The 23,336-nt window shown below is 35.7% G+C and overlaps 2 protein-coding genes across 2 annotated transcripts in view; both read right to left on the bottom strand.

Annotated features, from left to right (window-relative positions):
* Positions 1-660: 660 nt before the first annotated feature.
* Positions 661-9,118, bottom strand: LOC107036733 (ubiquitin domain-containing protein 1). The gene is made up of 4 exons (XM_015254872.1): positions 8,908-9,118; positions 5,645-6,004; positions 5,043-5,161; positions 661-3,552 (listed from the first exon to the last, which is right to left on the bottom strand). Exons 1-4 carry the CDS (start codon positions 8,987-8,989, stop codon positions 3,391-3,393), a joined length of 723 nt encoding a protein of 240 aa, XP_015110358.1. The 5' UTR covers positions 8,990-9,118; the 3' UTR covers positions 661-3,390.
* Positions 9,119-10,902: 1,784 nt separating this feature from the next.
* The window catches only part of LOC107036843 (tyrosine-protein phosphatase non-receptor type 9), a 15,884-nt gene continuing 3,450 nt past the window's right edge, over positions 10,903-23,336 (bottom strand). Inside the window, exons 2-8 of the mRNA XM_015255054.1 lie at positions 22,914-23,147; positions 22,041-22,130; positions 21,234-21,374; positions 17,774-18,037; positions 16,040-16,720; positions 15,168-15,714; positions 10,903-13,714 (exon numbers count right to left, since the gene is read on the bottom strand). Of these exons, the coding sequence (XP_015110540.1) occupies positions 15,187-15,714; positions 16,040-16,720; positions 17,774-18,037; positions 21,234-21,374; positions 22,041-22,130; positions 22,914-23,147 (1,938 nt within the window). The 3' untranslated portion in view covers positions 10,903-13,714; positions 15,168-15,186. The remainder of the gene's footprint in view (positions 13,715-15,167; positions 15,715-16,039; positions 16,721-17,773; positions 18,038-21,233; positions 21,375-22,040; positions 22,131-22,913; positions 23,148-23,336) is intronic.

Raw genomic sequence — 23,336 nt, forward strand, 5'->3', positions numbered from 1 at the left:
TTTCGAACTGGAGTAAATCACCCAGGTGAGTAATTTGCGAGTATTTAATCTTCAAATTGAGAGGAGGCCGCACTGAAATTTCAAAATCACAGGGACTTTTATTTAGAGGGCTGATGAGTTTAGTATTTCCATTTTAAGGGCCGGGTGGATTATCTTTCGAACGTGATCTTGGTTGTTTTTTTTATTTTGATAATCTGAAATGATCTTCAATTGCTAATCAGTTTTACATAGCCCTGGAGTCTCCAAAAATTATGATTGTACAATCAAAAAAACGTTGAAAAAAAGCTGAAGATTTTTAAAGAGCGTTTTTGAATCATATTGGGAAATAAACCCAATAGGGAGGAAATTGCAAATTAATAATTTGATGTATCTAATGGCTGTTGGGTCGTCATTTGTCACAGTAGTCAATGGCTGTCAGATGGTTAGTTACCATGATGATCCATTCACTATTTTCTCTCTATCGGACTTATTTCTCAATCTTTATTAAGAACGCTCTTTGAAAGTGTTCAGTTTTTTTATCTCCTTTTTTTCATTGGACAATCATAATTTTTAGGGACTCCTGCGTGATGTAAAATCCAATGGAAATTGTGATATATTTTACATTACGAAGATGGAAAAACAATCGAGGTAACGTTCGAAAGAATAACTAAATGGGTTTTTTTGAAAATCTTCATTCTTTGGGTTTTTGGCATTTTTTCTCAGTTTCTCAGATTTTTTTTCACTGTTTCATTCATTAGATTCCGAATAAATACTTCGGGAAATATGAAAAAATATAAGCACGATAAATGAAAAAACCAGCTATTTTGGAATTTCACTGCGCTCTCTCCATAAAATAAAAAGTCCTCTGACTTGAGATAATTATCGATTGGGACACATTCTTGAGAGCTCACCGGGGGGATCTACTGGCACAATCAGTCTGATAAAAAACAATTTTCTTACTCGTCTCAAAAGTTAGTTTTATTTAGATTATAAATAAATGCGTCTCATTCGTATCCCGTCACTAATTTTTACAGTTTGTTCTCGTCCCTTGGGGTATTTATCGTCATTTTCTAGGTAAAAAGATTGAATGTGATTGAAAAAATTGGTTTAAGGAGGAAAATCATTGTTTTTGAAGTGGATGGCTTTTCAGGGATTTTTTACAAATTGTGTTGGATATTCAGTGGGAAGCGGTGAAACGTACTTTATCAGTTTGATAATTGTGCATTTATCCCGGAATGCTGTGTTTTCAGAGCGAAATGTCAAGAGCTATTACAAAATTACTCATCAACCTTTTTTTCGAGTCGTTTATTGCCAACAGAATTCGGCATTTTTCAACCAGTCAATGCCGAAATAAAAATAAAAGTTGATTAACTTTTGCTAAAATCTGAAAAATCACCCAATTCATTACATTTTCCCCACTTGACGACCGAATCCCCACAACAATCACGTTCTCCCACTGAAAAACCATCTTGTCAATAAAAAAAATGAATATACAGACGACACGAGAATAATAACGGATTAAGCATGAAGCAGTGAGTGAGAATTGACCAGAAAACGAATCGATTAATTTACCGAATACACAGACGTGACGTCACACAACGCCTGTCATGCTCATATTTGTCGATAGATAGTATCTTTGAACATATTTGTACGAAGACCTCATAAATAATTCGCATCGCAGAAAGAATACGATTCGCCGACGATTGTTGACTCTTTCACCTCGAGGACACTTGATAAAAAATACGAATACGAAATGATTCACGCGTGTGCAGACTGTGTACAAACAATTTTCTATACATAATATATATCAACGTAGGCAATAAAGATATTACGCACGGTATATACACACGCAGTACACGCAGGTGGTTACGTATTAGAATAACCATAGATTTATTTTCGTGAAAGAAAGGAAAAGAATTCAAATGATTCCATTTTTTGCTTTTTGTTACTATTCTTGCGAATGAAACAATTCAATAGAAAAATCTAGAGCTTCGGGAGGAAATTCTATTCAATAATTCGTTTTATTACTGTCTCTTTTGTATGGATTATTTGGAATAGAAATGTTTGACCGAAAGAGATTGAAATTTTTTAAGAAAAACTGAAAAGTTTGTGCAGAGGAATTTCTGTAAATAAATTTCAATAGAATTAGTCACTTTTGAAAAATGGACAGAATAATTTCCCATCATTTTTTTCCATATTTAAAATTGAATTGATAAATTAACAGAAATTTTTAGAGCTTCTGCAGAAATTTCCATTCAACAATTCGTTTAATTTTTTGTCCTTGCCCATACATTTTTTGGAATAAATTTTTTCTGTGGAAATCTTCTTTCATAATTTCTCAAGTTTTCCGTTCATTTTTTAATGCGAATCACAATAAAATGGGATGGAAAATCTTGAAGAATTCGCGCAGAGGAATTTCTGCGAATAAAATCCCAGTAGATAGGTCGCATTAAAGATCACAAATCCAAAGGATTTTTGTCACTTTTTGTAAAAAAATTTCATTGAATACTTTCAACGAAAAAAATTGTGAAATTTTGCAGTAGAAGTACTAGAATTGCCAATCGACTTTGTCCATCTTTAAAAGTAAATTATAAATAAACAGAAGTTTCCAAAACTTCGTCTGGATATTCTATTCACTAATTTCTCTGATCATCCACTCATTTTTCGAAAGAATGTCACAGTTTTCCGAGCATTTTTCGAAACAGAAATAACTCCAGACAGAAATATTGACAATTTATCGACTGAAATGTAAAAATAAAAAAAAACATGTCCACAAATCAATTAATCTCAATCCATTATTCGCAATTTTCTTTTTACCGACTATTTCCCATCGACGAAATTGCGGAATTTCCAACAGACTTTCGTAGCAAAAGTCCTAGAATTTTCCACAAACCATTCTCACCCAAAAAGCGTAACGAAGATAAATTCATTAGTCATAGACTCGTCAATAACTACAACTGTTCATCAAAACTCTCGATGCCAGGATTTCAATCATTATCCGAACTGATTAGTTATCTAAAAAAAATCCTTCAAAAAATTAGCCCCATCTCCTGCACAGAGAGTTAAAAAATATATATTTTATTTAGGCATAATTTCCCCCCGAATGGACTTAGGCATCAACGATCTCAAGCTTAAAGATGATCTAATTCTTTTCGACAGTACAAATGCTCCAATAATTTTATTAACCTCTTATTTTTAAAAGAATAAGCTTAAACCGTCAGTCAAGTCTTACTGTACAATTCGAGTGCATTGTGACATATCCACGGACTTCCGTCGGTTTCACACCTCAGTGAAAAGAAACTAACGTGAAGGTATGAAAAACATGAAGGTGTGAACTTTCGTGTGTCCCAGATTATTCAGAGATATATGAAAAGGTGTTGGCTTTTTCGTTTGAGATCCATGGAGATCTCTTCAGCTGGTCTTCGATGGACTTTCGTCTGATTTTTCCGAGTTTACGATTACCTGGACTACGTAACCTGGCTGAACTTTGGCCTCTTCGATGTGCATCTTGTCACCGAGGAGCTTTCCACCGAAAAACCATCTCTGTCGGGATGGCTCGAGTCCTTCTTGACTCTGAAAACAGTATTCATTCAGTTTATTATCGAATTTTTTAACAATCATCAGAAAAAACAAATGAACCAATATAGCTATCGTAATCATCTTTTAATTTTGACTTAAGGCCCGGGTGTACTATCTTCCGAATGTTATCGGGATTTTTTTATCTTTCGTAATCCAAAATTGTCAATTGAGTGGTACGTCATGTAGAAATTCCCAAAAATTATGATAGAATGATAACACACACGAATTGAATATTTATTTATTTATTGATTGGTTTACACGAATTAAATGTTTTTTTTACATTAAGGCCCGGGTGTACTATCTTTCGAATGTTATCTGGATCTTTTTTATCTTTCGTAATCCAAAATTGTTAATTGAGTGGTATATCATGTAGAAATTCCCAAAAATTATGATAGAATGATAACACACACGAATGGAATGTTTTTTTTACATTAAGGCCCGGGTGTACTATCTTTCGAATGTTATCTGGATTTTTTTTATCTTTCGTCATCCAAAATTGTCAATTGAGTGGTACATCATGTAGAAATCCCCAAAAATTATGATAGAATGATAAAAAAAATAGAAAAAATTCTGGACTTTTTCAAAGAGCGTTTTTAATTGAGGTTCAGAATGAGTTGAAAAAAGTGGAAATTACAAATATCTGATTCGCTGTGGCAAATTATCTATTAGCTGTCATTTTCCATGGTGGATAACAAAACACTAACTCCTCATGGGAAGTGACAGCTAGGTATCTCAATTTTCAAAACAGTGGTATGTAGTCATCTGCCGTTTTTATGTGATAAAAGTGTGATTAAAAAATTCTCCAAAATATTACAACTCTTTTCAAAGAGCCTTTTCGGTAATAAATGTCTCTGTGCAGTGTGAGAAAAGATTTACGAAATCAGTCTTCCCCCTGCATGATATTGGGTGACAGGCCGCCATTTGTCACCGTAAATCAGATACATGTTTCAATTCCTTGTTATTCAACTTATTCTAAATATAAATTAAAAATGCTCTTTGAAAAAATGGAGAATTTCTTCTACTTTTTTATTGATTATTCATTCATAATTTTTAAAAACTTCTGCATAATGCAGGACTCAATTGATAATTTCAGATGACGAAAGATGAAAAAAAAAAACATCGAGATAACGTTCGAAAAATAGTACATCGGGGCCTTAAATTCGAACGATTACAAATCTTCCATCGGTAGCAAAAAATAAGTGAAACTCACTTATATTTTCTTACAGCTTCGAAATTAGCAATTCAAAAGGTATCTATATGATAACTAGTTACAGCACGTGACTCAATCGAATGAATAAAAAAATACAATGGAACGCGACAATTTCTAGTCAATTGGATTTTTTTCTCCTCAATTTTTCAAATCACGTCGCCAATAAACTTCTCTGTATAATTCCAGACATCACTAGTCAATGAGTGGAGAAGAGCAAATGCACTAAAATGAATGTAAAAAATTGATGAATTGGGAGAAAATATTAAATCCTCACCTGTAACTTCTTCTTTGCAATTCCAATAGTATCTTTACTGTACACAGGTAGTTTGACGTCCCCAAGGGTCGTCGACAGTCTCAATTTGAGTGTCAATTCAGTTCCACCATCAACAGGTTCTAGATGACAAAGGAAATCACGTGAAAAATGAAAGAAATAGAAGAACTTTACGAAAAAAAAGAAACTCCAAGAAATTCTACTAGAATTCTCTTGTAATAAATATTTGACAGAAGAAATCCAATCGTTTTTCATTTTCCCATATCAATTATCCTTTCAAACGACTTCCCCTAGAAGTTCTTCGCCATAAATTTCACGTTTTTTCTGCTGTATTTTCCTTGTTCCAATTACAAATTCCAGAAAAAACAGAGTAAATAAAAAAAAATCAGAATAGAATTATTTACGGAGGAATAGACATCTTTTGAATGAGTTATTGTTGCTGATAAATTAGTAATTTGCTTTCGAATGGATTCACCTCATTAAAATTATTTTTCCCCTGTTCTCTTCTTGTATTTCTTCATGTCATAGGACTATCATCAATTGAAATGAAATGTCATCAATTGCACAAGAATTTAATTGATTTTTTAACAATGAAAAGTACTCACCTGAACAGTCAGCAGGTGAATCCCTCCCGCTGTCCTCCTTAACAATATTAATGGGATAAGACAGGCAGTAGATGGGCACCTGGTACCTCGTTCCCAGTTCATCATAGCACTCTGTTAAAAATCCATCAGGTACAGAAATATTAGCACCATCCAGTATCGCCTGTGCCAACTGATAGTCCTGCGCCTCAGCAGCAGTTGCACCGGCCCTCAGTGCGTCCCATATCTCCTTTCTACCCTCGAAGGCAGGTGCTGTGTCCCAAAATTCGTCACGTTTGCTTCGCAGTTGGCCTTCTGTCAACGGTACGTCCGACTTCCATCTGATCACTTCGTGGCACAGGGGATGATTCTTCCTCGAATTGCCTGGATTGAGAATTAAGAAGAATGATAATTCCGTGGACACCAAATTCAATTACGAATTTAAATGTACTAATCATTTAAAAATAACAAAATAATTGATAATCTAAATTTCCAATTGATGGTGAATTAAATATTTAAAAATATGAAACTATAAATTTTCTATTAAGGCAGAGGGGGATTATCTTTCGAACGTTATCTCGATTGTTTTTCCATCTTCATAATGTAAAATATATCACAATTCATTGGATTTTACATCACGCAGGAGTTCCTAAACATTATGATTGGAGAATTTAAAAAAGTAGAAAAAAACTGAACATTTTCAAAGGTTTTTAATAAAGATTAAGAAATAAGTCCGATAGAGAGGAAATAGTAAATGGATTATTTATCATGGTAACTAACGATCTGACAGCCATTGACTACTGTGACAAATGATGACCTAACAGCCATTAAATACGTCAAATTATTAATTTGCAATTTCCTCCCTACTGCGTTTATTTCCCAATATTATTCAAAAACGCTCTTTGAAAATGTTCAGCTTTTTTTCAACGTTTTTTTTTATTGTACAATCATAATTTTTTGAGACTCCAGATTCCTATGTAAAACTGATTAGGAATTGAAGATCATTTAAGATTGTCAAAATTTAAAAAAACAACCAAGATCACGTTCGAAGGATAATCCATCCGCACCTTAAATATACTAATCGAAATTTAAAAATAGTAAAATAATTGATAATCTAAATTTCCAATTGATAATGAATTAAATATTTAAAAATATGAAACTATAAATTTTCTATTAAGGCAGAGGGGGATTATCTTTCGAACGATATCTCGATTGTTTTTCCATCTTCATAATGTAAAATATATCACAATTTATTGGATTTTACATCACGCAGGAGTTCCTAAACATTATGATTGAAGAATTTAAAAAAGTAGAAAAAAACTGAACATTTTCAAAGGTTTTTAATAAAGATTAAGAAATAAGTCCGATAGAGAGAAAATAGTGAATGGATAATTTATCATGGTAACTAACGATCTGACAGCCATTGACTATTGTGACAAATGATGACCTAACAGCCATTAAATACGTCAAATTATTAATTTGCAATTTCCTCCCTACTGGGTTTATTTCCCAATATTATACAAAAACGCTCTTTGAAAATGTTCAGCTTTTTTTCAACGTTTTTTTGATTGTACAATCATAATTTTTTGAGACTCCAGGTCTATGTAAAACTGATTAGCAATTGAAGATCATTTAAGATTGTCAAAATTTTAAAAAACAACCAAGATCACGTTCGAAAGACAATCCACACGGGCCTTAAATGAAAATCATCTCGAGTAAAATTCATCCACTTGAAAATTCTCAAATATTCCACCCATCAAGTTCACTGACGTCAAACTATCAATTAATCATAAATAATAAAAACAGTAATTAGAGACCCTAAGAACCCATTCCCCTCCTCAAATTGTACCAGACACTATTTCATAAATTAAAAATAGGAATCTCCTGCAACAGAATTCATCCAATTATAAATTCCCAAACACATTCAGTCCATCAAGTTCACTGACTCCACCCCCAATTAAAAATCCCCAAATCCACTATTCACCAAGTTCACTGACATCAACCTACCCATTAATCATAAATATTAAAACAGTAATATAAGACCCTGAGGACCCATTGATCAATGCCAGTCTGATGTGAATCAATCAATTTATACCTGACCTACGAATATCACAAAAAATACAATGAGGCCAATTAAGGCCCGCAAATTATACCACAGACTCTATTTCATAAATTAAAAATGGGAATCCCCTCCAACAGAATTCATCTAATTATAAAAATCTCTGATTATAAATTGCCAAACATTCAGTCCATCAAGTTGACTGACGTCACCCAACTAATTAATCATAAATACTAAAACACTAATTAAAGACCCTAAGAACCCATTTCTCAATTCCAGACTCTCTCCATGAATGAATTCATTCTTGACCTACGAATTTAATAAAAAACATAATGTTCTAGGGCAATTAAGGCCCTCAAATTATACCACAGACTCTATTTCATAAATTAAAAATGGGAATCCCCTCCAACAGAATTCATCTAATTATAAAAATCTCTGATTATAAATTGCCAAACATTCAGTCCATCAAGTTGACTGACGTCACCCAACTAATTAATCATAAATACTAAAACACTAATTAAAGACCCTAAGAACCCACTTCTCAATTCCAGACTCTCTCCATGAATGAATTCATTCTTGACCTAAGAATTTCGTAAAAAACATAATGTTCTAGGCCCGTTAAGGCCCTCAAATTATACCACAGACTCTATTTTATAAATTAAAAATGGGAATCCCCTCTCTGATTATAATCTCTGATTATAAATTCCAAAACATTCAGTCCATCAAGTTGACTGACGTCACCCAACCAATTAATCATAAATACTAAAACACTAATTAAAGACCCTAAGACCCACTCCTCAATCCCAGTCCAAACTCTCCAAATCATTCCTGACCTACGAAAATCCCAAACTCCAGTGTCCCCTCCCCGCCGAAAACCCATCCCCAAAGATCGTTATCTAATCAAAAGAAAGCCAGCGAACCACCAACGTCTCAATAACCCGTTGGAATAATTATCGTTACATATTTTAGCGTCAATCAGCCCGATGATTAGGGGGCAAAAATAGATCGAGGATCGAAATGGCATGCATCCTTGACCTTTACCCACGTCGAAGGGACAGGACGTCAATAAAATCGAAGTAAAAAACATAAACACGAGATGAAGAACGAGTGAATATGACTTCTCAAGTGCTATCACTTGTCCCAAGGTTAGCGAGCTATCCTCTGTACGTGTTTACGATGGGGTCGAAGGTGGATTATTGCATTGTAACTGTTATAAATTTTTAATCACCTGAATGGGTTCTCGTTGAATTGGCTGATGTGTCGTCTACGGAGGCTGTTCTTGCCCGGGTTATACCTATGCATCCTCCCATTCTAGGTGGCTGCGATAACCAAACATTTCACCGGAATTCAACAACACCTCACATGCCATTTTCGTCCATTTTTTATTTTGTCACCGATGGCTTTTCATCGCCATTCGGAGCGAGGCGAGGCGAACTTTGTGGGAGGGGAGAAAGAGAGAGAGAGAGAGAGGAGGGAGAGAGCGCTTGAGCGAGCTTGGAGGGAGAGAGATGCGGGATTTGAGGGGTTTTTGTCTTCGTCTAGCGCGGGGGTGGGCGCAGAAATGCAAATGCGTCATCTGACGGTCAGATAACCGTCACAATGCAATGGGCCAGAAACAAATCAATCATTTTTATCTAGGTGAACTTGGTTTTTTATCAATCTTCATTTGAATTCATGTTGCATTCGTGTTTCTCAATTATTGACTGATGAAGTAATTCGGAATTCGAATGTTTAAATTGGTGGTTAATAAGAAAAAATTGAGGAGTAATATTAACAATTGATTTATTTTAAATTTAAGTGTAATTAAAAGTTGTGAGTATGCCGATGTCTGTACACTAATCAAGTTTTTAGTCATCTTCATTGAAGTTTGAAAATTAATGTATTAATAATTGGTAATTTAAATTTCTCCATTATTGGCTGATGAAATGATTCGGAATTTGAATATTTAAATTGATGCTTAATTTAATAAGAAAAAACTGGGGAGTAATGTTAACAATTGACTTATTCTAAATTTAACTGTAATTAAAAGTTATGATTATGCCGATGTCTGTACAATCGAGGATTGCGGCGAGGGAGAGAAATGTCCAGTGCGGGCGCTTTCTCTCTCTTCCGGAGGGGACGTGGTCTCTCGATGGGGATGGGAGCTATCTTGCCGAGCGAGATATGTAAATTTAAGAATTATTGGGCTCGCTAAATAAGAAACATGCGCACGGGCACTCACACACACCAAATTTTGGGTTTGTCAGGGGCGTATATGAGCGCCTTAGAGCGACCATATTGACGAAAAACAGCGCCCTCAACGGTATTTCGTGAGTCCAATTTTATAAAATTCAGTGGCGAAGTGGTAAAAGGAGATGAGTCAATTTTTACTATTGGCCAGTTTTCAATCAATATCTCGGAATGTAAAGGAGATAGCAAAATTTTTGTTATAACCTTTTTTGTGGAGCCGATTGTGTGCTACAATAAATGTAGTTACGAAAATTTCGCTATCTCCCTTAGATTTGGAAATATTCTTCAAAAACTCAACTGGGAGATAAGTCGACTCATCTCCGTTTACCACTTCACTAGTGAATTATAACAAAACTCGAATAGAATTGTTATGGATTTTCAATAGAAATCGAAAGCGCTAGGTTTTTCTATTAATTTTTGCAATAAATGATTGCTTAATTGAAAAAATTGTTTAAGTGAATCCAAATGTTATTTAAAATATTCTTTCCAATGTCATTTGACCAAGTTCCAACATGAGATTGATTACCTGATCTGTTGAAAAGGTTCATTTTGAAACCATTATTTAGAGAAAAGTCAAAAATATTAATGTCGGGGCGATGTTGGCAGCCAACGTTGGATGCCAACGTCGGGGCAATGTTGGGTCTATGTCGGGGCAATGTTGGCGATCAGTATTGAGACAATGTCGGCAGTCAACGTTGAGCCAATGTTGGGTGTCAACATCGGGCCAATGTTGGGGCTATGTTGGCTGTCAGCGTAGCGGCTTGTCAGTGCTGAATTCAATGAATCATTGAATTAAATTTAGAATACACCGTCATACAAATTTCATTCGGAAACAAATTGCCAGTTTATTAGCAAAAATATATTAACCATGTTGTGACAAAAGCAAAACTCTTGAAAATATTTTCTCCGAATCCAAGACGATGATTATAATCAGCGCTGGAGAACAAAAAAAATGTCATCCTCCGATTCAAAGGTCAGAAAAAAAACACTCATGTCCATTTATATCTGCAATATATTAAATAATTATTAGAGATACAATATGTGCCATTAGCTATTCGAGGTCATGGTATATACAATTTTTATCCATTATTTCACTCTTCACAAACATTTTCCACACATCATCTGAACAGTTACAATTTGTCCATGTTCTCATTCATCTTTTATGCATCAATTTTGTGGCTTTCTTAATTTAAATGTAAAAAAGAAGGTCTAAAAATTCACAACTTCCCATTTCTTCCTCGTTTTTGATCTTCAAATGTTCCCCGAAAAGAGTGAGAAAAAAATTTAGCATTGTTCATCGTTTCTCTGATGGACTCGTCATTTCGTTCTACGCAGGATTTGTCATTCTCCATTCACTTCTCGATTTGAACAAAATAACAGCGACGATAGTACTTACACTGTATAATTAATATCGTAGGACAATTCAGTTACAAACATACATTAATAAAATAATGACAGTAGTGAAATGGAATTATTCGAGTTATCGTCCATATCAATTTCACATTTATTGAGAGAATTACACGTGTGAAAAAATTCAGGGAAAAAAACCTAGAGCATTTGTTTGAAAATTCACTCAATTTTTTTGTCGATTTCGACGGGGAAAAAAATGAAAAACTTAGGGACAGAAATTTTATTCAATAGATTTCGATTTTTGTATAAATAAAAGGAAATCGAAATGGAATCGAAATCTATTGATTTTTTTATTATGGAAACTGCACGAAAAAATGGGGAATTTTTAGTAAAAATTGACGACAAATAATAGAAGTTCAAAGAAATCCCTAGGATTTTATATTTAATTTTTTTTCCATGCACGTGATTATCGAAATATTAGGATTAAAAAATGGGTTGAATACTGATCACGGATTGTTGTGAAAACGTTGGAGAAGAAATTATTGTTCAAGCGATTTGATTCTAACTTAGACAAATTTACAATAAATAAATCGATGGATTACGTAAGGATTATGTAGAGTGGTTCTATCACGTATCGATCAATTCAATAGAAAATTCCAGCCATAATCCCATGAACTTTATTCTGCCGAACGATTCTGATTCGGAAGTAGCTAAAACTCAACAGAATTATCGAATTCCGCAGTCAAATTTCACCTTTTTATCGGTTTTAAGCACTAGCTTCTCTATTGAATTTTCAGTCTCGTGCAGGCTGAAGTGAAATTCGTCACCGAAATTTTCGATTGAAAATTCTTCATCAAATTGCACTTCCATATTCTGCAAAACGCTCCACTCTTGTCAATTGATTGATTAATGAATAAATTATGCCCTTGGGACTTTCGTTCGGTGAACGAAAGGTTTATATTCGTATAGAATGAAGAAAAATATTCTCACAAATGAAATTCGTCATACATTCTGTACATTCCACTCCATTTTCGTGGATTATTCCTCCCTCACTTGACTTTTTTTACTGGATATTTTTTTAATAAAAAATCCTTTTAATTAAATTCTGCAGGGATGAAGTTGAAAAATTTCACATCGAGTTTACGAATTCATAACGGATATATAAATACTTAATACATGACATTGCAGATGTATTCACAGTTTTTTCGTACGAAAAAAGTCAATAAATTTTTATTTTTCTAGATTGGATTTTTTAAAATCAATAGATTTTCTTCATATCCTCACGAATGAATTTCCATCGTCATACATTCTGTACATTTCACTCCACTTTCGTGGATTATTCCTCGCTCACTTGACTTTTTACGTGAGAAAATTTTTCATTGGATGTTTTTTAATAAAAAATCCTTTTAATTCAATTCTGCAGGGATGAAGTTGAAAAATTTCACATCGAGTTTACGAATTCATAACGGATATATAAATACTCAATACATGAGATTGCAGATGTACACATTTTGCTCGCACGAAAGGAAATCAATAGATTTTTATTTTCCCCATTTCCTCCAGACTCCTTTTACAGAAATTCTTGGGTCTCAATTTTGTTTAGTTATTTTCTTTCTTGAAAATACTTTGAAAATTCATGCCCAATAATTTCCACAAAAAATCGAAAAATCAAAATCTATTGAATTTTCTCATACGTATTATTCCATTTAATGACACTACATTCATTTTCATTTCCCATTCACTCCTGCACACGCCGGAAGAACGCAAATGATTAGCCAACGGTGCAAAATATATTGAAACCCCCGTGTTTTTGAAAAATATTCCCTCTTCTCTCTCCCCCAGTTCTCTCCTAACATTAGTGTTTAGATTCATTGCTTCAGGTTTAGCTGATGTACTGGAATCACAGGTGTCAGAAAAAGTCTCTGTCAGACACTAACAAGATCTCAAATTACCTCAAAGCTCAACAAAGAATTTCACATTTTCACATTCGCCCTCAAGTAAATTTTTTTTTCAGTTTTCGTAATTTTTTTATACAGAGATGCAAAAACTAAGTAGAGTTTGTTTCTATTATCTTACACCGATCTCAATAATTCTATTATGGGCTTGAGAAGCTGTTAATATTAAGAAAATAACGTTTTGGTAAAAAACGTTCATTTTTTTTGTCTTCAAAGTTTTGGGGATTTTTATTGAATTCAATTATTGCAGTGAAGGAACATGAAGTTTCTTTAACCGATTGGAAGCGTCTTCAATATTCTATAATGGAAACACTGTAACGCTTACAGAAGGAAGATTGTTCACTCCTGATTTATTGAATTTGTCAGTCTGATTTGTGATTCAAGAATTGGCGAATCGATTTTAATGGCAGGATAATTTCAATTAATTCATTTTTTATAACAGAATTTAATCAACTTTCCCGTTCTTCGTAACAGGATTTTCTCCTCACAGGCTGATAACTCCTGTCGACATGCAAAAGGTATCATTTTTATAGAACATGATCATTCAATAGGGGAGGGTAGGACAATACGGGCACTTTTCATTTTCCAATGTCAATAATTCATTGAACGATTGATGCAGCAAGATAATTTTTTTATGAGTTTATTTCTGAGTTATGAACGTTGAAAAAAAGTCAAAAGTTTCCATTTTGCCTCACCCTGTCTTGTTTTCCTCGCAGGACGAAATTAAATTTCTGATTTCTGGACTAGAAAATTTGGGGACTGCTGATCAATTGTTCTCCTGGTCTCTTTGACCTTTTTTCAGGTATAAAATACTTCTAAGTTACGGAGTTAGACGCCAACTCAGTGATTGAAAAAAGTACGACGCTAGCGTTTTTTCTGTTACAAAATTACTAAGAGTGAGAAAAGGTAATAGTAGTGGACGGTGGGGAATTGAACTGCGTCCCATGGATTATATGGTCAGACTGTCTCTTTAGACATTGAGAGATTGCTTGAGAGATTCAGACACATATGGAAAAATTTAACAGGAAAACCAAAATTCTATTAGAACTCTCTAGAAATTCTTTTGAGATTCTATTAAAATTCTATTAGAATTCTCGTAAAAAGTGTATTTCTTTTTTGCGCTGATTCGATGAGATACTTGATAGGAAAAAGTCAACAGATTTCGATTTCCTTGGCTAAAATTTTGCAAGTTTTTTTGTTTAATTTTCTTGCTGAAACGAAAAGAAAAATAGAATGAAAAAAGCTTGGAAAATTTGAGGCGAGAAAATTCTGCAGAAAATATCTCTAGAATCAGCCCAAAACTAATAGAAAGTTGAATAGAAATCCAATAGAATTATCTAGCTAATTGCTAGGTTTTTCTATTCAATTTTTTCTTGCGTGGAATTCAGCTGAATGCAATGTGTATGAAAAAAACAAATAGAGAAATCTTCTACAGATAATTTTATTGAAATTCTACTGAGTTTGTGTCCATTCTACAGAAAAAATTTTCAATAGAAAATATTCAATGGAAAAAAAATGACAGATTTTGATTTTTGTACCGAAATTCTCGAGCGCAAATTTTCCATTTTTTAATTGCAATTTCATTAGTTCCTCATAATAAAACGCAAAAAAAAAACCTAAAAAGTTCTTGTTCAAGAATTCCCATATGAATAATGCCAATAGAAAGCTTGACACAGAAAAATCAACACCTGCACGTTATTCTATAAGAAAAAGTCTATTTAAAATTGCACAGGAGACTCCTACAATGTTCAACAGAATTTTCTAATAGCATTCCAATCAAACTGCAATAGGATTCCAATAGAATTTCTAAGAAAAAACCATTTTCTATCAAATTTTTCGTACATGATACCTCAAAACTACTCTTCCCTGCAATTCAACCCCACCACCAGTCCCCCCGAGCTCCCCACGATCGCCAGAAACTGAATGATTCACGATGAAAAACTAGACAACCTACCCCTAATTTGGTAAAAATCCTAATCAGAATCCTCTTCGATTGTCGGCGGTAGCATGGCAAGATGCTGTTGACTGAGCATTCCCCTCGACAAGGCGTACTCCGCCAGTGCCCGATGACAAAAAACATACTGATCCGGCATTTGAATACTGTAGGCACGTTGTGCGCGTATTTTCTCAACAGTGCCCCTGATATCGACAGTGCCAGTGTCCTCAAGCCTCGAAATGCAGATATCGAGAGTGCAGAATGTCCCTGTCCTCCCAATACCAGCACTGCAGTGAACGACTATTGGTGGTCCCCTGGGATGTCCCGCCCAGGTGTCCCCCCTACTGGCCAGTAATTTGTTCTGCTGTTGTCTGACGAGGGAGAGAAACTGGAGGAGAGCCCTGGCTGACTGGGGAACACCGTAGTCAGGCCACGCTGTGTACAGCATGTGACAGACCTCCCTGGACTCTTCAGTCTTATTGTTGATGAGGAGGAGCATGGATATCGTGTAATCGGGATTTGTGTCCACTTCGAGGGTTGTCACTGTGAAGCCCCCAGCTGATACCTGTGGTAAAATTAGGGGTTATCAGGGGTGAAAAAATATCGGAAAAAAAATATGGGAAAACATTGCGAATTCGACGGAGAATTCTGGGGGATTTCTGTTGAAGTGCTATACTTATATTAATCATCCTGACCCTTGTGACCCTTATTTAAACCCTTAATCTGACTCATGTCCCTTATTTGGAACATTATTTTGACCCTCATTCAGACCCTTGTCACCCTCAATTTCGAAGTCTTAACTTAGCGTATCAAATTTTCATCACAAGTCAATTTGGATTATTGTAATGTAGAGAGATAAAAAATTGAATTAATGCAATGAAATGACACACCTCATCCCCAGGCTCGGGCCCCCAGTACTGCGCGCACTTTGTCCTCCCTCTCTCGACCACTCTGGTGGTCATAACAACCACCAGGGTCTGCTGCTCCCACACCATCCGCCAAAAATCACCGCATGTCTTGGGAAGGGGTCCCTGGGTGCTGATGAAAGCGTTCTTCTGCTTGTAACCATCCACGAAATTGGCGTTTATGTAGTCGGAGGCTGGATCCCCGTCCACCTGCGACAAGCAGACCCTGGAGTGGTCGTAGCAGAGGACGTCTGTGTAACGATTTTTCGGCTGATTCGGCCGGAGTTTAGCATTGTTGAAGGATCCGTCCGGCGGTCGCTGACGAATCTCCGTGTACTCGGCTACAAGACCCGGCCGACCCCGGGAGTGAATGGTCTCGATGAGCTGCTCCATGGTGACGGCTTGGAGGCCTGGATCACCGTGGAGGCTGTCATCGTCACTGAAACCCGAGCTCGCTGAGGACGGGGGCTGGACGGGCGAGGGGGCTTCATCGCTTGCAATCCAGTCGCCGTTTGTTATCTCAATGTCACCGATTGTGACACCACCATTCTTTATCTTCAATTTCTCGGAGACGGGACTCGTCGGGGTGGTTGGGGTGTCGTTTGCCTTCTGGTGATTCGGTGATTTCGATGTCGGGGAGAGAGGACTACCCACTCGCGGGGTAACCTGGAAGCAGAGTTTGTCAATGCGTTGAAAAATTTAACGGTGGGCCAATTTTTACTACCAACGTTGGGGCAATGATGGCTGTCAACATTGGGACAATATTGGGGCAATGTTGGCTGTCAACATTGGGATAATGTTGACTATCAATGCTGGGACAAGATTGGGGCAATGTTGGCTGCCAACATTGGGATAATGACAATGTTGGGACAATATTGGGGCAATGTTGGCTGTCAACATTGGGATAATGTTGACTATCAATGCTGGGACAAGATTGGGGCAATGTTGGCTGCCAACATTGGGATAATGACAATGTTGGGACAATATTGGGGCAATGTTGGCTGTCAACATTGGGATAATGTTGACTATTAATGTTGAGACAATATTGGGGCAATGTTGACTGTCAATATTGGGATCATGTTGACTATCAATGTTGAGACAATATTGGGGCAATGTTGGCTGTCAACATAGGGATAATGATGACTATCAATGCTGGGACAATATTGGGGCAATGTTGGCTCTTGGCTGTCAACATTGAGATAATGATGACTATCAATGCTGGGACAATATTGGGGCAATGTTGGTTGCCAGCATTGAGGCAATGTTGGCTGCCAACGTCGGGGCAACGTTGCCTATCAACATTGGGATAATGTTAACTATCAATGTTGGGACAATATTAGGGCAATGTTGACTACCAACGTTGAGACAATGTTGGCTATTAATTTTGACACTATTTTGGTTGCCAACATTGAGGTAATATTTGCCTTCAACATTGGAACAATGTTGAATTGAATGAATAATTTCATTTAATTTAAAATACATTGTCACAGATGTATTTTAAAATGCATTCGTCATGTTGTGACGAATGCAATTTCCCACTTGTTTCAGGAATTCTTTGGGGAATTCATCTTTCTCTGGGCTTTCTCATTAATTGCGAATATTTCACGTTTCGAGGGGTCTCTTGGATTACATTTTTTAAATTAATCCACTCTGTCGTTGTACAATAATAAGTAAATAAAATTGGCTGAATGAATAAGATAATTCGACCATTGTATTTACCTCGCACAATTCACCACCACCGCGATTCGTCATGGACTTGAGACAGTGTAACAGCCAGGCTTCATGCTGTATCTCCAAAGTTCCACCTAATCGTTTGGGCAACGATTCACGTGGTATATGTAGTGTCAACTGTGGTATTGACACTGTAAAAACCCGATCCCTCAATTTCTCCCTGACAAAGAGTCTCAGTATCTTGAATGGCGCTTTGAACCACAGTGGAGCAGTGACAATGAGAACTTTCTTCAGTTTCGCCGGATAGCCACCCTGCAAACAATGTACAAAATGTGAAAACTATTTTCAACTGGCTTTAACGTGAAAATACACGTAGTTTTTATTGGGTAACGAGATTCTATTATTAATTTGTCTTCAACCTTAATCTTGGATGTCATCCAACGGACCGATGTCTCTCAATATCACTTTCAAAAATTCATGTACTCGTGGCTGTATCTATTTCAGTTGTCGAGTCGTAGAATAGGCCAACATTATTAAAAAATATAAATTTACAATTTATGGGATAATAAATAAATTTATTTACAATTTATTTATTAATTGTTCTATTCCATTTGAGGCTCGGGTGTACTATCTTTCGAATGTTATCTAGATTTTTTTTTTTCGTAATCCAAAATTGTCAATTGAGTGGTACATCATGTAGAAATTCCCAAAAATTATGATAGAATGATTAAAAAAAATAGACGAAATTCTGAACTTTTTCAAAGATCGTTTTTCATTGAGATCCAGAATGAGTTGAAAAAATTGGAAATTACAAATATCTGATTCGCTGTGGCAAATTATCTATTAGCTGTCATTTTCCATGGTGGATAACAAAACACTAACTCCTCATGGGAAGTGACAGCTAGGTATTTCAATTTTCAAAACAGTAGTATGTAGTCATCTGGCATTTTTATGTGATAAAAGTGTGATTAAAAAATTCTCCAAAATATTACAATTTTTTTCAAAGAGCCTTTTCCGTAATAAATGTCTCTGTGCAGTGTGGGGAAAAAATTTACGAAATCAGTCTTCCCCCTGCATGATATTGGGTAGCAGGCCGCCATTTGTCACCGTAAATCACATACATTTTTCAATTTCTTGTTATTCAACTTATTCTGAATAAAAATTAAAAATGCTCTGTGAAAAAATTAAGAATTTTTTCTACTTTTTTTTTATTATTCATTCATCATTTTTTAAAACTTCTGCATGATGCAGGACTTAATTGACAATTTCAGATATTCCCATAGAAAAATCAAAGTCTATCGAATTTTTAGAAAATAATCTAATTTAAAACATCGCATCTTTACACTCATTTCAATGGAAATATTGGACTAATGATGTTAGCCTTATTCTAGTTTACCAATTCACCGCAGAAATGTCTAAAAAATTGACAACCGCCGTCTTTCAGAGGGCGGAAGTAGCGCGACCCCCACTCGAATGACAGATCCACGAAGAATGCCCTCTTTTCTCGCTATCAATTGCACTCCCCCATCCCCACAGTTCCAGATACCGCAATCGTCACTTCTGGACAAGTGAAAAATTTCATTTCAGTGCAGATGTGTCACTCCATGTCCTTTGATCAATGGCAATCGATTAGTGGCCTTATTCCCGTCACGAGAGGATGGAAAACAGCTGGAGTCAGGGGTGTCTCGCGCCCCCATGCAACCCCCAGAGTGACCCCAACTGATTTAAAATAAATTCACCCACTGGATATGAAATAATCGCTCTCAAATGACGGGTTTTAACGCTCGTACCGGTTATTCTCGGGGGGTAATTTTTTATCAGATTGATCTAGTTGTCCTCTCGGTGCAAGGAAAATCATCCAACTACTGGCAGAAGCAGCGTCGTGTGACGTTTACGAGTGCGGACATGCGCAGGGACAGCCTCAATGTTACCCCTCGTATTTTTCATTTTGTTCACGTACTGCGCTAGGGGTTGTGCAACCCCGCCTCATCTGAAGGCTATCATCCCCACCAGTGGGGGACCCTTCGGGTCGCCAGAGATGAGAAACGGAGGGATTATCAAAATGAACGCTACACGCAACCCCAGTGCAGTAGATTCTATCAATGTCTTCATGCGTTTGGTATGGATTTTTTTTTTGCTTGGATGGGTGAAGATATTTAATAGAACATCTTAACGGTTTTCTCGGGAAATTGTGGTGAGTTCTAGTGGAACTCTATGAGAATTCTACTGGAGTTTTACTGGAATTCTATTTGAGAATTCTATAGATTTTTATTTTTCTGGGGAAATTCTCGGGCATGAATTTTTCAACTTCTTTCTGCTGTATTCTTATTTTTTAATGATAATGAAGTCCAAGAAAAAAATTAGAGAAACTCTATGAAATTCTCTACGAGAATTCTACTGGAGTTCTACTGGAATTCTATTTGAGAATTCTATAGATTTTTATTTTTCTGGGGAAATTCTTGGGCACGAATTTTTCAACTTCTTTCTGCTGTATTCTTATTTTTTAATGATAATGAAGTCCAAGAAAAAAATTAGAGAAACTCTATGAGATTCTCTACGAGAATTCTACTGGAGTTCTGGAATTCCAGTGGAGAAAATCCAATCGAAATTGTGATATATTTTAGATTATGAAGATGGAAAAACAATTCAGATAACGTTGGAAAGATAATCCACCCGGGCCTTAATGGAAAATTTATAGTCTCATATTTTTAAATATTTAATTCATCGTCAATTGGAAATTTAGATTGCCAATTATTTCACTATTTTTAAATTTCAATTAGTATATTGAAGGGTCGATTATGTTTCCTTGAACGTGATCTTGGTTGTTTTTTTTATTTTAATGATCTGAAATGATCTCCAATTGCTATTCAGTTTTACATAGTCCTAGAGTCTCCAAAAATTATGATTGTACAATCAATAAAACGTTGAAAAAAAGCTGAACATTTTCAGAGTGTTTTTGAATAATATTGGGAAATAAACCCAATAGGGAGGAAATTGGAAATTAATAATTTGATGTATCGAATGGCTGTCAGATCGTTAGTTACCGCGATAAATTATCCATTCACTATTTCCTCTCTATCGGACTTATTTCTTAATCTTTATTAAAAACGCTCTTTGAAAATGTTCAGTTGTTTTTCTACTTTTTTTTATTGTACAATCATAATTTTTAGGGACTCCTGCGAGATGTAAAATCCAATGGAAATTGCGATATATTTTACATTATGAAGATGGAAAAACAATCGGGATTACGTTCGAAAGATAATTTTACGTAAGATTATTTTACGAATCTAGGAGCGCAAACCGCAGTTTCTCTTCATCAAAACTATGAAAAGAATTGTTAGTTTTGAACAAATAACAGTGGAGAATAATAAAGGAAAATAGAGAAAATAATGCAAGCAACAAAGACTTTGTTATGAATTCCATTTATTCCTACTTCATATTCATATCTTATATCTATGTTAGTCGCAGTATGGGGTGAGATTTTTTTTAGTTGAGAGTGAGTGATTACCTTCAGCAGGGTGAGAATTTTCTGCGACAGATCGTAATCAAAATTCTGATATTTGCTGTCAGACATGTCATAGATGAAGACTAGTCCATGGCGCTGGGTCTCGGCGCTCTCTAGTGCTGCATCCAACTGGTAGACGACACCCTGAAAGCATTCAGGAGTCATTCGCCTCTCTCATTTGCCTCTTTCAATTTATAATGATACGGAATTTTTGTGGATAATGTTTGAGAAGCCGTGAAAGGAGGGGAAGACAGCAATGAACATTTTCGCTCATGCGCTGAGATTATGTGGGTGATAATGGCGACCATCAGGCTAGATTGCTGTTTGAATTTTGCGCACTGTTGAAAATTTTTGGTTGATATTTTCGTGGAAAGTTTGTCGAGAAAAAATTCCACTGGAATTTCAAGGATTTTCGTAATGGGAAATTTACAATTTAATTAAAAAATTAATGGAAATGGTAAATTTTGATTTTTTTATATAAATCTTGTTTTAGATTTTTTCGACGGAAATTTGACCCAAAAATTTACATCAGAATTTATTTATTATTCTTAATTTTTTCGTAATGGAAAATTCATAATTTAAAATGAAAACTGAAAATGTCGAGAACAATTTCAACGTCGAGTTACTGAGAAATGTTGAATTCTTGATAAAATTCTCGAAAACAAACAAAAAGAGTCACGGAAGCAAGAATAGAAAATCCGAGAAAACCGAGAGGAATTGGAATTTGTAAACCGAATATTCAGTCAGTTAGGGTTGGACCTAAGGGTGATTGACCCCACATTGGAAGGTCGGGGACACCAAAATACTGACCTGTAGAGTCGTTTGATGCGTTGTGTACTGTGGCAGATGCAAGTGGGCGGTAAAAATAGCAATTGCCGCACCTGTACCGTCTCTCGACGACTGAAACACGCAATTGACGTTCTTTTTTAACTCTTCTCACATGGCAGTCACTAATACAATTGGTCTGACATAACTCGCTATTTGAGTTTGAATGCACCATCAAGTGGAAATTGTGCGTGTCTTTGCATTTTGAAAAAGACAAGGGACGACGAGATTTTGTTTCTCATATCAAGAGTGAAACAAGATGAGTAAATTTTGATTCACGAACAGTTTTGCGTGGATATCTCCGAATTGAAGGGAGGTAGAAAAAATTTCATAGAAAACTTTTTTGGAGAACAAAATGTCAGCTACAAAAAAGGTCTGAATAGAAATTTTGCTATCTCCCTTAGATTCTGAGATATTCGTAAAAAACGGATCCCTTCGTAATTTTAAAAGTGAAACGAGTCGAGTCAATTTTGACTCACGAACAGTTTTTCATGGATATCTCCGAATCGAAGGGAAGTAGAAAAAAATTCATGAGGACCTTTTTTGGAGATGAAATTAACAACTACAAAAAAGGTATGAATAAAAATTTCGCTATCTCCATTAGATTCCGAGATATTCATAAAAAAACTGATCCATTCATAATTCAAAAGTTGGAAAAATGTCTGTCTTTAACCGTAAATATCTCGAGAACGCCAGAGTGAATTTCCCCGACTTTTCTTTCATTCTCGAGGTATTTTTTCACTCTTCAAAATGAGGCCTGAGTCATACAAATCGTACCATTTGTGCAAGAGATATCGACGATTGAACATCAGAATCTGTTCTAAATTTCGTTTCGCCACTTCACAAGATCAATCTTACCAAAACGGTAAATTTTCCAGTCTTCAATTCACTGAGAAGTGGCTCCTGGGTAGGTTGAAGTGTCGCCAGTCCCTCGCGACGCCTAGTAGCTTCATGCTGCTCATAAAGTGCTAATGCCCTTGATACCTCGAATTTCCTAGCAGCTAGAAACTTGACTGCTGTACTCCAAGACACTGGACTCGCTCGTCTACCAGCCCGACATTTGTTTACCGCCTCTATAAACTCCTTGGTCGCCTTGATTGAGAAGATTCATAATAAAACACTGGATTACGTCATTATCTCGTGAACTGCGTGGGATTCGTCGAATTATTTCGTCAATTTCCGCGTTTTTGTTTTCGTCAGGGCAATGTTTCAATGGTTCGTTTATTTTTCTCGGTTGTTTTTTTGGATTTGGGACGAGTAGGAGTCGATATGCAAAAAAAA

Source organism: Diachasma alloeum, unplaced genomic scaffold, assembly GCF_001412515.2.
Source record: "Diachasma alloeum isolate Michigan unplaced genomic scaffold, Dall2.0 Dall_scaffold_00211, whole genome shotgun sequence".
In the NCBI taxonomy this organism is placed as follows: domain Eukaryota; kingdom Metazoa; phylum Arthropoda; class Insecta; order Hymenoptera; family Braconidae; genus Diachasma; species Diachasma alloeum.

Excerpts from the sequence above, each read along its gene's own strand:
- LOC107036733 (XM_015254872.1), bottom strand. The coding sequence starts at position 8,989 with ATGGGAGGATGCATAGGTATAACCCGGGCAAGAACAGCCTCCGTAGAC. Across the intron at positions 5,162-5,644 it reads TTCACCTGCTGACTGTTCAG|AACCTGTTGATGGTGGAACT; the intron begins GTGAGTACTTTT and ends TTTGTCATCTAG. Across the intron at positions 3,553-5,042 it reads TTGCAAAGAAGAAGTTACAG|AGTCAAGAAGGACTCGAGCC; the intron begins GTGAGGATTTAA and ends TACTGTTTTCAG.